The sequence below is a fragment of the Onychostoma macrolepis genome, chromosome 09 (genome assembly GCF_012432095.1).
Source record: "Onychostoma macrolepis isolate SWU-2019 chromosome 09, ASM1243209v1, whole genome shotgun sequence".
In the NCBI taxonomy this organism is placed as follows: Eukaryota; Metazoa; Chordata; class Actinopteri; order Cypriniformes; family Cyprinidae; genus Onychostoma; species Onychostoma macrolepis.
The window spans coordinates 16392694-16410313 of NC_081163.1; the positions used below are offsets into that span (position 1 = coordinate 16392694).

At 36.3% G+C, this 17620-nt stretch overlaps 1 protein-coding gene across 3 annotated transcripts in view; it reads left to right on the forward strand.

Annotated features, from left to right (window-relative positions):
* The window catches only part of LOC131547141 (diacylglycerol kinase beta), a 145478-nt gene that overhangs the window by 52339 nt on the left and 75519 nt on the right, over positions 1-17620 (forward strand). For all 3 annotated transcript variants that reach the window (XM_058787486.1, XM_058787483.1, XM_058787484.1), the window contains 10 exons: positions 3614-3690; positions 6832-6985; positions 11149-11406; positions 11663-11809; positions 12923-12972; positions 13387-13461; positions 13556-13675; positions 13767-13884; positions 15474-15562; positions 16712-16828. In XM_058787486.1, coding sequence (XP_058643469.1) covers positions 3614-3690; positions 6832-6985; positions 11149-11406; positions 11663-11809; positions 12923-12972; positions 13387-13461; positions 13556-13675; positions 13767-13884; positions 15474-15562; positions 16712-16828 — 1205 coding nt within the window. The remainder of the gene's footprint in view (positions 1-3613; positions 3691-6831; positions 6986-11148; positions 11407-11662; positions 11810-12922; positions 12973-13386; positions 13462-13555; positions 13676-13766; positions 13885-15473; positions 15563-16711; positions 16829-17620) is intronic.

Below are 17620 nucleotides of genomic sequence, written 5' to 3' on the forward strand. Positions count from 1 at the left end.
CAGATTGCTTTGTTCTGGGTTTTACCTGTTGAGGAAAGACTAATTTTGCTCAGATGAAATAGTGGGTGCAGTTTGGTTTTCAGTTATGAGTGTCTGTCGCGTTGCCTCCGCCCCCACTTGTTTTTCCCTTAACCACTGAGTCTCTATATGGGTGATTCTATAATTGGAGATACATTTGTCATTTCAGAAAGTTAAGAAAAAAAAACTGTTCACTAACAGAAATTCTTTCCAGTATCTTATTGAAAACATATTAAATTTTAATTAGGCATGGGCCAGTATGAGATTCTATATCACGGTTTCACAGTATCATGGTATTGCTATTACAGCTCTAAAATATGTTATTTTTAAATGTCTGGGTAAAAAAACAACAACACAATATATTTTATTTTTAAGAAACCTATAGAACATTTTGGAACAGTAAACATGTCAGGCTAAATAATTAAAATAAATAATTGAATTCTTGTTAATTCAGTTAAGTGCAGTCACTTAAGTGAGCCTAAACCTGCAGCTCAACAATAATCAGAACACAAATAAATTATTTTCTGTAAAAAAAAAAAATTAAATAAATCCTTCTAAATGAGAAAAAAAAAAAATGCAATAAACTAAGTGAACCTAAACCTACAGCTCAATAATCAAAAACATAAATCAAAACATAATTTCTGTAAAAAAAAAAAAAAAAAATGCAATCATTAAACCTGCAGCTCAACAAGGTTTTTGGAGACATGCTCACTTTCTACACATTCATCTTTCAGTCCAAGTTATGAGCGGTGAGGTACAAAGATGTGTGCACATAAACATAAGGAGAGAGTGCGAGTGTGTGTCACGTGCGCACACACACACACACGTTTGTTTTAGTTAAAAGTGGGGACATCCCATAGGCGTAATGGTTTTTGTACTGTACAAACTGTATGTGCTATTGCTCTACACCAACCTTACACCTAACCCTACCCCTTACAGGAAACTTTGTGCTATTTCAGATTCTCAATACACTCCATTCTGTGTGATTTATAAGCGTTTTGAAAAGCGGTGACATGGGGTAATGTCCTGAAAAGTCACCTTCTCCTTGTAATACCTATGTCATACCCTTGTCATTATACAAATTTATGTCCTCATTTGTCACGACGCACACACACACACACACACACACACACACACACACTGTCTCTCTCTATATAACATTCAAACGCACGTCCTGATTTTGCTGAGTTCGACGTGTTCCTAGGTCAACATCTTTTGTTGACCCTGTAACAACATTTTAATCCAAAAATTTAGTCTTGACCATATCTCTACACCTAAACCTAACCTTACCCGTGAGTAATACCTAAAATCAGATTTAATGATAGATGAATGATACTGATGTACAAGCACCAAACACTGATTGTGAGCCTAAACTTCACAAAAACTATAAACTGTTTCTTCATCTGATTGGCTAATCACAATGTTGTTCCAGGGTCAACAAAGATGTTGACCTAGGAACACATCGAACTCAGCTAAATCAGGTTGTGCCATTCAAACAGTGGCAAAGACACCTGTGAGCCAGCAATTTGTTTGTTTTTTAAATGTCGTGATTTTGAACAGATGTAAACAATAGCAGGAGGCTTAAAATTATAGACGTGATACCAGCTAAATTTAATTATTGTACGCAGAAACTTAGTACTTTAGTCTGCTATTCCCCGCTCTGTGAAGAAACTAGTTGACGTTAGCTAGTTAATTAGCCATGTTATCTGCATCGGTAGCAAGCCAAATAGTATTTATTTCAACACTGAAACAAACGGTGGGAGGGTGGGTCTCTGTCTTGATCGAGGGTGAAAGAGGGAGAAACGAAGACGACACAGATAACTTGTATATAGTTTATGTACGCCCTGAAAGTATTTATTTAGCGATCGGCGCTAAAACGTCATCTGTATGGAACATCATTGTGTACGGAACATGATTGGTCTACGTTACCCGAAAAATAGATGTTTTTTTTCCATTTCAGCTGACAGTTCCCTCCAAATGAATATTATGTCATTGTTAGGGATGTGCCTCTCTATGTTAATCTATATTCTATGTTACTCTCAGGACATGCCTCGGTCTCCGTAGTGTTGTGATGCGTCATATTTACATGACGTGCTTGAGAAACAGTTTAGAGAGGAGAAATAAATATAAAATATTGGTCACAAATTATTCGTCACTTTCTTAGTGATTAAAAGTATAGCGCATCTACTAATAATTCTATACAAATAAATCATTTTTTACTGATGCAAATATGTTAGAAACGATGCATTGCGATTATAATAGCCAACTTGTATCCGATGCACACTTTTTTTTAAATCGATGCATTGCATCGTTAACTTTTGTGCCGATCCACCGATGACTCTCCTTCATGTTGTCCTGAACCTGTATGCTGTTATTTATTTAATAGAAAATGGATATAGAAAGAATCTTTCTATCTTTCTCTTTCTATATAATGATGGTTCGTGACTGATCTGTCAACCTCAAAAAGGTCAAAACGCCAAAAAAGCACATTTGTCATTGGTAATTTTTTCACAAATATGCAATTTTCTATTCAATCACCTATTTTTATATATTTCTACATAGTGTTCATTTATTTTTATTTCTGTTTTAGTCATTTTTAGTATCATTTTAGTAGTATTTAGTAGTATTTTTATCATTTTGTGTTTTAGTTAACAAAAGCAACCCTGGTTTTAATGAGTATGTGCCAGTCCTGCAGAAATCAAGTGACTAAGTCAAATGCATATTTTGTTTATTTTCTTAAAGGGCACTAAAAATCCAGTAGAAATTAAAAGGGAGGAGGTTAAGCATGTGGAAATAATAACCATTAAAAGAGCTAGCCAATCAGCATTCATGACTGCTATCAGTACTGGGGGAGATTAACATCATCTATGAGGAAAACACCTTGTTCTGCCCCCCTGGGCGGCAGTCAGAAGACACGTGTGTGACAACTAATTCAGTGCTTTCAGAAAATAAAAATGAAGCCTGGGGCGGCAGATTCATTTCTCCTGTCATAATGCTAATAAGCTTTGGTGACATTTTCTGCTCAGCTATTATCTCTACTTAATTAGCCTATTTTGTCAGATTGCACTATACATCTAATGTTTCCAGTAATGGATACCAAATGCAATGGCTTTTTTCAAAATGTTATGGATAATGATGCATGTAGTTAAAGTTTCAAGTACATTTCTCTTGTGTTTGGAGGCAACATTGTGTTAAGAGTTTCAACTCGCGCAATATGAGTTGAAAATAAGATTCATTTGTTTGTTTATTTATGTTTGGTCACACTTTAGTTTAGGGACCAATTACTAAATGGAAGAAAACACACTGAAGTGTAAGTGGCGGCTGTTAAATGGCATAATATGTTAGCATCTAATGTCTACCATTAGCAGCACATTAACATTACAGCCGCATTTTCAGGTTTCTTTATATGAAGTTGAAAGAACAGCATTCGCAGCATTCATTAAAAATTTGTATTCTTTTTTGTAGCATTCTGAATGTCTTTGCTGTCTTTTGAACAGTAGAGTATCTAAATATTTCCATTGCAATATATACTGCACTTATAAGTACAGCTGTATGTCTGACTAAATGTTTTCCTTTTAATTTGCTTTTTGTACAGATTCCTCCAAGAAGCTTAAAGATGTCCTGGAAGAGTTTCATGGAAATGGTGTCCTCTCCAAGTACAACCCTGAACAGGTATGTAATGGCAGGAGCAGCCGTGATCTGGCCTGATTAAATGATCTGTTTAGAGGCAGTGGAGCTTCTGGCTGTGACTTGACAGAACACCAATAGAACCTGACTCAGGCCGCAAGTCATTACAGGAAATGCTTAGTCATCCGCTCCCCGAAACGAAGTGGCCAGATATCGCCTCCTATTAGAGAAGGTCCTCGCTGACATCATAAAGCCCATGCATCACGTTGCCGTGACAACAAAGCCAGCAGCAGGCAGCCCCATCTATAATTTGCTTTATGGAGTGTCGCCGTTATATTTCTCTCCTCTCCTCCGCACTGACATAAATAAGAGGCTGCTCAGGGTTTGGCGCCACAGGTTGTGACCCAGAGCCTTGGCTGAATCAATAGTGAATGAGCACCGGTGGCAGTTAATGGGTTTGAAGCTGACGCCAGTTTGGCTGTGGTGTGACATCGCATACTTCGCATTGTTCATCGGTTCGGTTTAAATCATAAAGTCTGGAAGTATTGCGAAATGGAGGTGACATGCCATGAGTGTCATTGTGCTGCCTGCTTACGATGACCGAGCACGGTATTTCACTCATGTGTACAGCCACGATTGACTGTCTGATTGCAGTTGGGCTGTAAATATCCTTCATCGCAGCCTCGCAGGCTGTTTTGAGTATAATGATGTTTAATTATGGTGACTCTGTAACCTTTGTCAAAGGAAGAGTGACTGTAAAAATGGGCGCCGGTGAAAGGTTAAATAAACGGTTCATTGTTTCCTGCGTTATTTGATAGCAGGGCCAGGCTCTGTGTTTTGCACGTTTGAAAGTCAGACAGGAAGTTTCTCTTACAGCCACGGCTGGTTACGCTGCTTTTCACACCAGCAAAACATATTAAACGTGTTTGCTAATACTTAGACAAAGAGAGTCATTTGGGTTCGGTTACTTTCACCTTCCTGTTTTTGGTGTGCATCTGCCCAATGTTTGCAGCCCTTCAAGCATAGCCTACCTTTGCATGCTAGTTCCTCTCTGTCCACCTCCACTTCCTTCACTCCTACATGTCTTGCCTGTTTTTGCCTTATTGGCTTTTTGCCTTTTTCCAGAGTTTCAATTCCGCAACAAGAGGGATCTTATGGATTTAGGTTTGTTAATTCCTGCAGTAATATGATTAAAGGGGAATTGACCCCTTTTTTGTCTTAATTGTCTTAGAACAGATTAGTGGGTGCAGATTATGTACCAGTGCCCGATTTGCACATTTTCTTTAGTGAATCATGTGCTTAAACCGTAGTGAGTTCTCTTCAAGGGCTTTTGGTTTTACATTTTAAATTTAGTAATTTAGTTTAGTTTTTCAGAGATTTCCAGTTTAAGTTTAACGTGTTTATTAAATTTTATTTGATTTTCTCAGCACAGCCTGGTGTTTTTGTTGTCTGGTGGCATTTTCATTATTACAAGTTTACAAGAAATTATATAATGAAGAACAAGAAGTTTTATAATGCAGCATGTATTAAAAAAAAAAATTTTTTTTACATGTATTTAAATTAGTTTTGTAACCATAACATTTTAAATGTACATTACTGTTCAAAAGTTTGGGACCAGTAAGATTGACTGATTGATTGATTAATTTGACAGAAATTAAATTGATCAAAAGTGACAGTTTTTCAATGTTTTTTTTTTTTTTTTTTTGAGCTTGCTATTCATCAAAGAATACTCAAAGAAGAAAAAATTTAAGTTCTCACACATTTCCATAAAAGTTGTAAGCCGCACAACCGTGTAAAAATATTTAAGAAATAATAATAAAAGCTTTTCCATGACATGAATACAATATATTTTAAAATATATTAAAGCAGAAAATAGTTACTTTTTGTTCTTAATCAAATAAATGCAGCCTCGGTGAGCATAAGAAACTTAAAAACATTTTACTTGAAATTTTAAACAACAAAAAAATCTTACCAAACTATAGTGTATTTGTTTCATTTCTATTTTCCCCTATCTATGCTAATTTTATATGTAAATTAACGAAAATATTTTTATTAATGTTAATAAAAATTTCCCCTTTTTAGTCCTTTTATTACCTTATTTTTCAACGTGGAAGTAAGCTGTTTTCTGTGAATGTGCGAGACTTCCGGTTCATTAGCCGCTGTAGGGATGTAACGAAAAGAATAACAAAGTGCAGTAAACGGTAAAACTGTTTGCACAACAAACCAGTGTGTTCATAATTAAGATATTACATTAAAATAATATGGTAAGAAACACCAGTTTGCAATATCAGGCAGCAAAACGAGCCGTTTTGTACAGCTAAAAATAACTGGAAGTGAATGGGACCGGAAGACCAGACCTCGCACATAAAATTTGCAAATGGTCGCGCATGTTCTTATGAGAAAAATAAGGTGAATTTTACCACCTTAAAGAAGTAGGTCCGGATTATGCAAATAAAACAGTGGATTCCCTTGCCACTAAAACTGCAAAACAGCATTAAGTATGATGCAGGTGGACTAATGCAATACAGCATTAAAGAAGGAATCATGTCAGTTCATTCAGTGTCAGAGGAGCAGAGGATACAATAGGTAACACCATTCACTGATCCCTTCCCTCTGCACGAACAACCACTGCAGTGTATATAACCCCTCTCTCCCTCTACCCTCTTCATATATCTCTGACTGCCACACAGAAGCAAGATGTTCTCAACCAAGTAAGCTGTTACCTTCTGGGTTTGCATGTTCTGTGGTTCAATGTGTCTACAGACTGCATGCCCCGGCCCATCCCTGTCTGACAACATAGTCTTGCTACAATGTCTACTGAAGATCAGAGGTCACGCCCAGTGCTTTTTAATGTGAGCCATGTGTCTGTGCTACTTTAAATTCTATTAACGGCCTCTTCATCATGGTGTTTTTGTAACCTCCGATGAGTTTGTTTCTATGAGCTGTAAAAAATGTGCAAATTTATGTGTTTTACAATATTTTGATGTGTGTCAGTGGGCTCCCTCTGTATTTTTGTTGCCATGTGTCATAATGAAATGCCTGAGCGTGTCATTCATGCCCAAAGACAGGAACATCCTCTCTGCTGAAAACATAAAGGAGCAGGAAGCTGCATATTCATGGCTTTATTTCGTCTCTCTGGCTTCCTGTCATCTCATTTCTCATCATCTCTCTACTTGTCTCCTGCAGCCCATCGACTATGAGGGCTTCCAGCTATTCATGACGACCTATCTGGAGAATGACATCCCTGAGGAACTTTGCAAACACCTCTTCACTTCCTTCAAGAGCAAGAATGGTGGAGGCAGCTCCCCTGACACCTCTCGATCTGGAGCAGGCATGCTGGGTAAATAATCTTTCAAAATGCCTTTATACTGTCTAAAACGGGTCATGAAAGTCTGTATTTCATATTTATTTTTGCAGTTATAATAGGAGAAACAGGTGTCAGTTTCTTCTGAGGTTAATTTTTTGGGAGCTGTGAATGAACAACTGCACTGAAACACACTTGTACGCTGATACATAAACAGTTGGGTCCCGATTTATACCTGGAAATAAGCTTTAAGTTTTAGGATTTTGAAAAATGTTGAACCTCATGACATAAAATAAAATTGTCCCGAATTGAAATATTTACAATTCTTCACTATTTGAAGGTCACTAATCAAACTTTTGCAGTTTATCTAGAGTGCTGCTGCCATTAAAGCAAAAGAGGTGCAAATCAAATACTAAGAAATTCATCAGGAATTTTTTTTTTTTTTTTTTTCAGTTTACTCAGCATTAGAGATGCGCGGGTGAGCTCAGACGTCACCTGAATCCGCTGCTTCAAATAAATTATCCACCCGCCACCCACCCAAACCTATATTTTTCTCTGATTTAGATGACCGACCCGACCCGCACCCGATCGTCACATTACAATGATTCTAATTAGACTAATTCTTAGTTTTGCACGATGATATGATGAATGGATGGTTCGTTTTTAAAAGCAGATTCAGTGATGTGAGAGCTGATCTGCGTATCACGTCTGCCGTGCATTACGGCTCCAACGTGGCCACCGGAGCTGATCACGGTCGCTCTAGTCAAGTCAATGCTTGTGTTTAAACCCATAGATATATATATATATATATATATATTATACCAGCCACGCCGTGGCATGTTTCAGAAGCATCCCAGAATCTCGTGGTCTCGCGAATCCAGTTGCTTCGCTCCTGGTGTGATTTGGCACCGCGTGGAGGATGGAACAAAACGTCGTCGGAGCCGTAAGGGGTTTTAAATTAACATTTAATTATTCTTTGGCCAGATTATAGTCTGCACTTTCTTAATAGCATTAACACACACTTTAGGCCTACTCCATTCGAACTTTATCTGGAATGCCACTGTATCTGTCACTGCAACTTCCCGAACAGGCGAACACACACAAAAATTAAATCTGTCTGTCTGCCTGATGAAAAAATTAATTTAAAACGCGTTCATATTTTAGAGAATATTTACATCACTAATGATTTATCTCATCCACCCGCGACCCACCCGCAATTAATTAGAATGTATTTTTTTATTACATTACCCACCCGACCCGCGGATTACCCGCGGGCCCCGCGGATACAACTGCCATCCGCGCATCACTACTCAGCATGTTATACTTTCATTTCTAATGAATTCTGTAAAATCTGCATAATAGATACTCTGCTCTTCAAAAGTTTGTTTTTGAAAGAAGTCTCTTATGCTCATTTATTTGCATTTATTTGATCAGTAAATGTTTTATATATATTTTATATAAATGTGAGTTTGAAGTTGGTAAAATCGGCATAATAGATTAGAAAGTTAGAAAGAAAGAAATTAGAAAGTTTGGGGTCAGAATTTTTTTAATGTTTTTAAAAAAGAAGTCTCATGCTCATTTATTTGCCTTTAATTGATCAAATTACAGTATTTATTTAAAGTAAAAACAGTAATTTATGAAATATTACTAATTTAAAGTAACTATTTTATATTTACATATATTTTATATAAATGTGAGTTTGAAGTCGGTAAAATTGGCATAATAGATACTCTGCTGTTCCAGCCCGGTCTCATGAAAATACGTATAAATATTACGCCCAAAAAAAACGAAAACTCATGGTATTGATACGCAAAAACGGACTTTGGCGTGTCTATGCTATGCGCGTTTTTGGCGTGCATATAATACACAGTTTTCGCGTGCATATGATCCGAAATTTGTTGGCGTGCATATGATACGCAGTTTTCGCTTACATATGATATGCATCTACACAACAACCCTAATCCTACCCATCACGTAGCATAGACACGCCAAAGTCCTTTTTTGCGTATCAATACCACCAATTTTCGTTTTTATTTGGCGTACTATTAAACGCACTTTCATGAGATCGGGTTGGCTGTTCAAATGTTTGGGGTCAGAAAGATTATTTAATGTTTTTTAAAAAAGAAGTCTCATATGCTCATTTATTTGCATTTATTTAATCAAAAATACGGTATTTAGTTGATTTAAAAAAACAGTAATATTTCATAAAATTACTAATTTAAAATAACTGTTTTATATTTGAGTATATTTTATATAAATGTGATGGCAAAACTGAATTGTCAGCAGCCGTTACTCTAGTCTTCAGTAACACAAGATCCTTCAGAAATCAATCTAATATGCTGATTTGGAGCTTAAAGGGATAGTTCACCCAAAAATTAAAATTGAAGAATTCAATTCAATTCAAGATTTTGAAGAAAGTTTGTAACCAGACTGTTTTGGGGCACTATTGACTTCCATAGTTGGAAAAAAAATACTATGGAAGTCAATGGTGCCCCAGAACTGCTCTGTTTCCCACATTCTTCAGAATATCTTCCTTTGTGTTCAGCAAAACAAATACATTCATACAGGTTTGGAACTACTTGAGGGTGAGTAAATGATGACAGAATTTTCATTTTTGGGTGAACTATCCCTTTAAGGCTGATGATACATGGGGCAACTTTTTGAGCAGTTTTGCCGGGCAACTTTTCTTGAGCAATGTTGTTTGGGCACTTTGCCATTGAGAATGGATAACAAATTTCTATCTGGATACTTTAGATCGGTCGTGGGCCCTGTGTCTCACCTGGTTGCCCGTTAACGGCGACATTGCTCAAAACGTTGTCCCGTGTATCATCAGCCTAAGACACATTTCTTCTTCTTATCAATACAAAACAGTTTTATACATTAAAAATAAAGTACTTTCACCTTTGGTCTCAGATCACACTTTATCTTTTCATTTAAATTAGATTTAATTAGACTGCATAACCAGTTTGCTTGTAAACCTGTTTGTAATAAACACTCAGCCTGCATGACTGAAATAATGAACAGGTAAACGTCTGGCGATCCCCCACACATCTGATGAGCATTTTTTTTGGTGATATGCGACGAAACCAGCTCTTGCCTGGGGACATGCTGTCTGCTTTTCAGGCTCTCCATGACCCTTGAGTCATTGTTCTATAAAGGCAAAATTAGACAAATTAAGAGTTTGACTCTTTGCAAGGTTGATGTAAGATTACACTTTAATGAAAAGATGCTGGTGGCTTTGTGTCTGCTGCTATTACTGTTAACCTGAGGTGATTTAGGGCAAAAATTAGGTAAGTATACAGTTCCGACAGCCAACAGTGCCATCTAGTGCCTTGATTTCTCTCGACTGTCTTATACAGTACAATCGGTGAATTCTGTTGCTCCATTTGTCTTTAATGCAACTTCTTAATGCTAAATGAGAAATGCTCATTATGGCAGTAATACATCTGCCATATTAAGCTGTCCCTTACTGGCTGTGCTCATAAACTATCCCAGCTATCTTTTCCTCTGTCTGTCTTGCTTTACTCCTGTTCCACTTTACTTTGACCCCTGTGTCTGCAGAGCCCAAGTCCATTGATGCAGGCATCTCTATACAGACCGAAGTGGTCTGTGCACCCATAACAGGTACCACAGCAAGTGTGGTGTGATTTGATTGGACAGAGACTTGCATCACGGCTGTGACTTAAACGTGTTCCTTCACCTGGTGTTGTTATGTGTTGTCTTGGTGTGTCTTGGCAGCTCTTTTTATTTATTTGTGATGTCAAACAAAGCAACCAGTGACAGATATGATTTTCATCCATGGTGTCAAGTCAACCACTGTGTGACTGTGGTGACAATCGTGATGCACCGCCAGCTTCCTTCTTGGTACCTTGTGCAATATTAAAAAAATTCTGCAATGTGTCATTCTACCTGTCGTGGTTTCCAAAACTTCCCAAACTGAACAGTTTAAAGCGCTGTGCAGGGGTAAACAGACCAGTAGTAGATAGTATCTATCTATCCATGTACAGTATATCTACAGTATATTCACTAAATTTTAATTTAAAAAAAGAAGTTATTGATAATGATTTTTTTTTTTGTTAATAATGTTCATGTACACACAGTTAGTGAATGAAACTCTACACTATGTTTCTTCCTGTCTCATTTCAGATCATCACTTTCATTCTCCTCTCTATTTTCCTGTGCTGCTTTTTTCCTTGTAGGTATGAATGGGAAGAGTATTTTGAGTGCTATGAGCCGACATTCACCAGAGAACTCTGCAGGGATCACTCCAGGCTCAGGGGCCACCACATCACCCTGCTCCTCCCGCTCCTCCTCACAACGCTCAGGCACAGGGGGCCACACACCCAGAGGCCCCCACCGCTCACCCTGCACGCTGCCCAATCCCCCAGTGAGCAGCAGCAGCAGCAGCAATGCTTTGGCTCTCTCCAAGTCTACCAACTCCCCGCGCCTCTCCCCAGGTCAGAGTCATGAACAACGGGACAACCTTGATCTTCACTGCCCTTTTTTACATGTGTAATCCATGGCAAGGGTCTTATAAGGCAATGTTGCCTGATAAGAATCCGGATGCTCCCTCACAGATATTTTGGTGTGATATCTGGTGTCATTACTGATACATTATATATACAGTATTATAAGTGTAGAGCAATAATTTTAAATGTGTTTTATAAATAAAACTGAATTGAATTGAAAAATTATAATTTAACATTCTTCCAGAGCGTAATCAATCAGAAAATCGTACATCTCTCCGGAGGAGTCCTTCTCCACAAAAAGGATCTCCATCACCTCAAGTGGTCTTCCTTAAAGACATTGTGTGCTACTTGTCCCTGCTGGAGAGGGGGACGCCAGAGGATAAGCTTGAGTGTAAGTTGGAAATTATTCAAAAATAATTTTCTGGTAAGGTTTTTTTTTTTTTTTAAGCTGTCTTTAGGACATTTTTAAGAGGGATTCTTTTTAAGGCATTTTCAAATACTTATTTGGTTCAAATAGTTCTCTTTGTTATGGTAGTTTATCAGATGTTTAGAGGTCACAGGAGGTTTCTTCCTTTAATCTCCTTTTTATTTACATTAAGACAACATATCCTCAATAATTTCCACTTCTTCTAAAGAAAAGTAAAAATATATATGTATATATTTTGAGTAATTTTGTCAATTATGTCTCCAAACCAGTCGTGCCAACCACAGAAAGCACAGTATTAGTCACAAACATGTGAAAAGTCACCTCATTCTTGGCAGCTGTCACAAATTTCATTTCCTTACTTGACAGTTCATATTTAAACACAGCATATGAGAAGCAGATATGGATCAGAGATGTTTGAACAGTCAATTTTGTTTCAGTTACTGTAGCCTATGTGATGACTAAGCTGAATTTTCAGCATTACTCCAGTTATCAGTGTCACATGATCCTTTAGAAATCACCCTAATATTTGGTGTTTAAGAAAAATGTCTTATCAATGTTGATCACAGTTGTGCTGCTAAATATTTTTGTGGAAACCGTTTTCAGGATTATTTGATAAATTGAATGTTCAAAAGAATAGCATTTGTTTGAAATGGAAATCTTTTGTAATACAGAAAAAAGTAAGTAGTGTATAAGTTATTAGCTATAAATAGTAAATCTGTTAAGTAATAAGTCGATATATTTACATATAGTACACCCAACAACACCTTTGTCAGTTCTACATTTTACTCGACTTCTGACCTACACATAGTGAGAGTGACAGGAGACTTCTAGAATCTCTTTCTCTTATTCTGTAAGGGCTTATCTCTGCTCCTGTCCTTATTTACCATGGAGTTAGCATAGCCAAGCTTTCTTTAGCATAGGAAGTTATTTGTGTCCAAAGCTAATCCTCACTAGCTGCCTCAGTCTGCCTTTTGATAAGCTGAGCTCCAGGTGCTATCATGGGGTCTGTACTTGACAAATGTTTGCTACACTACAAAAAGATGCAGTCTCTTATCTTTTACTTCTCTCACCCTAAAGTCATGTTCAGGCTGTACGACACAGATGGCAATGGTCTGCTGGACAGTTCGGTAAGTCTGAAATCTCCGTTATATTGTGTCATTTTGAAATGTCCAGTTATTTGACTTTGTGGTTAGATTGATGCTGTAAACAACAAAGGGTTAACAATGCACAGTACACAGTACTGCAGTTTAATGTTAGATTTACATACAAGTTTAATACAACACACACAGTTAGAGTGCATTTCATTTGGATTATGTAATATTATTATCATCCTTTCATTGAATGTTTCATTCATCTTAACGCTATTAGAACTTGATGATTCAGAGCCTCTCTCACAGTATTATTGATCTTTTTTTTTTTTTTGGAAACTTTGAACTGATAGTTGGAGAGAACTGTAAATACCAGGCTTCATAAAAAGTCATTTCAAAAACTGTATGCTTTATAGTGTATAATATTTAAAGCAATTATATCTGTCGATTTAGGAGCTCGACCGCATCATAAACCAGATGGTCCATGTAGCGGAGTATCTAGAATGGGACTCTACAGAACTACGACCAGTATGAATCACTTTAAATGTTTCCACCATGCAATCCAATCTTGCATATTGGAATCCATATCTTATTGTCCCTTATTTCATGTCTTATATTGTAGATTCTGAAGGAGATGATGGAGGAGATTGATTATGACCGGGATGGAACGGTCACATTAGAGGAGTGGATCAGAGGAGGATTGACCACCATACCACTCCTGGTCCTGCTGGGAATGGAGACGGTGAGGAAAAACTAATTGTGAGTTATAAAGAGGAAATAATACGTAGTATATGTAGTATCTTAATTCCTGTTCCTCTTTCACATACATTCAGAATGTACAGGAAGATGGGCAGCATGTATGGAGACTGAAGCATTTTAACAAGCCAGCATACTGTAATTACTGCCACACTATGTTGTTAGGAGTAAGAAAACAGGGCCTTTGCTGCTCACGTGAGTATCTGTCTGTCTGTCGGTCTCTCTATCTATTGTTCTATCTGTCATTTAGTCGAACTATATCTGTCTGTGTTGTTCTGTCTGTCATTCTGTCTGTTTGTCATCTGTCGTCTATATCTCTATATCTGTATTTCTATCTCTGTTTGTCTGTCAGTCGTTCTGTTTGTCTTTGTGTCTCTCTTTGTCTGTCTGTCATTCTGTCTAACCATCTATTGTTCTATCTGTAGTTTTGTCTAACTATATCTGTGTGTTCTGTCTATTCTATCTTTTTGTCAGTCTCTGTCTGTCATCTAGGCCCTATGAAATTTGTTTTATTTTTTTCCAAAATTTAGTTAAATTTTTTTTCCAAATTATGTTTTTCTTTTTTCTTTTCTTTCTTTTTTTCTTGATTCTTTTTTTTCTGTTTAAACTCCCTTTTAATGACTAAATTAAATTGTATTAAACAAAAAGCATGTCTAATTAATGAAACTTACACAATTTAACAGAAATTTATTATAGAGCTTAACCAAAAATTTCATTTTTAATGCCCTATGAAATACGTTTTTTTTTCTCTCTCAAATTTAGTTTTATTTTGACCAAATTGTGTTTTTCTTAATTTTATGGGTTCTATTTGAATGGTTTCATTACATTTTAATAATCAAAAGCACCTCTAAATAATTGACATTATTAAAAATATATTACATATATAATATACATATATAAAAATATACATTATATTAAAAATATAAAATTTATTTATGTATTTTTCTTTCAGAAATACTGTGTTGTGTATTTACATTTTTCTGGTAAATAAATTCTAGTAAATATTTTAAAAATAATTTTAGTAGTATTATCATAATAATATATTTCTGTCACAGTTTCTTCAAGTTGAATCGAACTTTTATTTTAAGAGGTTGTTGTGAAGACCTTTAATTTTTTCTGTTTGCATGATATGACAATAGTTGTTCTCTCAAGAAACAGTAAATGCTCATGAAGTGACTCTCAAGAGCAGTTCTATAGATTATGTTCATGTATTCGTGTACTCATATATTGAGGTAGCAGAGGCCGAAAACACCGCAAGCATCACATGCACTTCATTATGAGTAAAACTACATTTAATCACACGCAGAACATGCAGGATTAATATTTAAATAGTATTTTACAGCTTAATATTCACAGCTAGTAGTTCACGTTTTGGCTTAAGAGTGTTGACCTACTTTTTATTTATTCATCCAAAATGTATCAAATTCTGTGACATTATACAGTAAATTCCATTTTTATGACTGGTTTCTGTGATTCTGTTCATGTTTTCGATCTCTGTATCTGTCTGTCATTCTGTTTAGCCATCTATTGTTCTAACTATCTGTCATTTTGTTTAATTATATCTGCCCATGTTGTTCTGGCTTTCATTGTGCCTTTCTATCTCTCTGTTATCTCTCATCTTTTTGTCTATCTATCGCTTTATCTGTCTGTCTCTCTGTTTTTCTATCACGCTATCCTTGTAACTACCTATCCGTCTGTCTGTTCTCTGTGTAGTTTTTTGTTTGAAATGTTTCCGTTCAATCTCTCTTACTCCGTCTCTCACAGTCCTATCTTTTGTTTGGCAGTATGCAAGTACACAGTCCATGAGCGCTGTGTGTCCAAAGACATTGCTCCTTGCATTAGCACCTACGCCAAGTCCCGCAGACACACCAATGTGAGTGCATAAACAACATACGCTTACAAATTAATACTCACTGTGTTTAAACTGGATTTTTCTCTAAGGATTTATTTACAGTAAGGCCAGAAGCAATAATTTCATAAGACACATTTTTCATTTTTGTGAAACTAGGAGTCCCAGATTGATGTGTTTGGTACAGAGCTCATAGTTCTAACAAACACAGTGTTCTATTATTAGTAAATGACTCGTGTTATGATTATTTTATCCACTGACTGCAGTACAGCTCAGTTTTCACCCAAGGCAACTTCCCAGACCCATAACTCTTGGTTTAACCTCTAAATAATGTTCTGTGGACATGTCAGAAAGGCTATGAGAACATCCTGTGTGTAATGTCTTTTTCTGTACTAAGAACTAGAGGGAAAAGACTAAAATCACACAGCACTGTTTTAGTAGTCACTGACACCTCTTTAAAACTTGCGCTCCCCATGCAGTTACTACCGCAGAGATGGAAGGCACAGCGTTCAAAAAAAAATTGTCATTAGATTATGATATCACAGAGTGTATTATGTGATGTGTTAAGTGATGTGGAGTGTAATTTTAGTGTGCAAAGCAATAAAATTGCATTGAACAGTGAAAATATCAGTTATCATGCTTAATGTGTTTAAGACTTGGAGCTTGTGTAAAAGTATTATGAACTATAAATTCAAAGTAATGTGTTGTAAGTTACTTCATTAGTCTTACCGTCATCTCACATACTATATATTGTAATATTCATTTTTAGTTTTTAACATTAGTTGTTAGACTAAAAGAAAAAGTAATTTTCTAGACCCTTCCTAAAGGATCATTTTGAAAGTGCTGACCAACAAAAAAAAATCACTGAATGTGTATGATAACATATGTATGCATTTCTCTTAAACATTGGTATTTTAGTGTTGGCACCAACACTGGTGGTGAATACACAGGATTACTAATATCCTGTGTATTCTTCCACACTTGAGGTTTTGCCTTGTGATGTGATTGTTTTAATCAGTAAAGTAAAATAATATTGCAGTTAGTGATAGAATTCTTGTGCAAATGCCTTATAAATGCATGACAGAGCAGGATAATGATTTCAGTAATGTATAGATGGACTGTTTGAGTACTTCACAACTAAAATAAATAATGAGTCTCTATTTAACTCTCTAGGCTATGCAGCATGTTTGGATGGAGGGCAACTCCCCAACAAAATGTGACAAATGTCACCGCAGTATCAAGTGCTATCAAGGTCTAACAGGCCTTCACTGTGTTTGGTGTCAAATCACTGTGAGTATATACCGACTTACTTTGGCTAGTAAGAGTCTAAAACCTTTGTGTTAGCATTAATATTCATTGTTAATTTTTTTTTTTTTTTAAATATGCCTTGAACAAAGACTAATTTTTTTTTAAATTATAAAAATCTGCATTTTTCCTTTTCATCTCAGTTTAACTCAGTTGTAGCCTATTTTTCTAAAAGCCATTTTAATGTAATACTTATTCACACCACTTGGTGGTGTTCTTCACTAAAATTTCACACCATTTAGTGGATGTAGCCAATTTGTTTTAAAATAGCCCTAATAAAGATAAGTGTCAGCACTTAACACTCATTCAGATGCTTTATCTCTGCATAATGATTTTTATTATCACATTATATGCTCCTGCATGCTCTCTGAACCATCTCTCCTGACAGTTTCAACTCTAAACCTGCAACTAATTTAAAGGTGCCATAGAATGGATTGATACAATATTCTAAATTGTTCTCTGATATCTACAGAGGAGGTATGTGGCTTAGGTAAAGGCAAAAATTATCCAGAAATGGTTTTACATGTGCATTTACAACCCTAGAATTTCTCCCTAGAATGAAATGGTCTGTTATTGGCTTATTTGGAAGGGTCATGAATAATAATGTTGAGCTCTGCTCTCATTGGCTGTTTCACAGTGTGGCTCATTTCATTAGCTACCGCTAGCTAGGAGCTAACCATGTCCCTTTAGTGGCTCGCGTTATTTTATTAGAACGCGTTATTTGCTTTCCGTGCCTTTCTGAATACAGACATCAACCCATCCCTGCACATCACATCC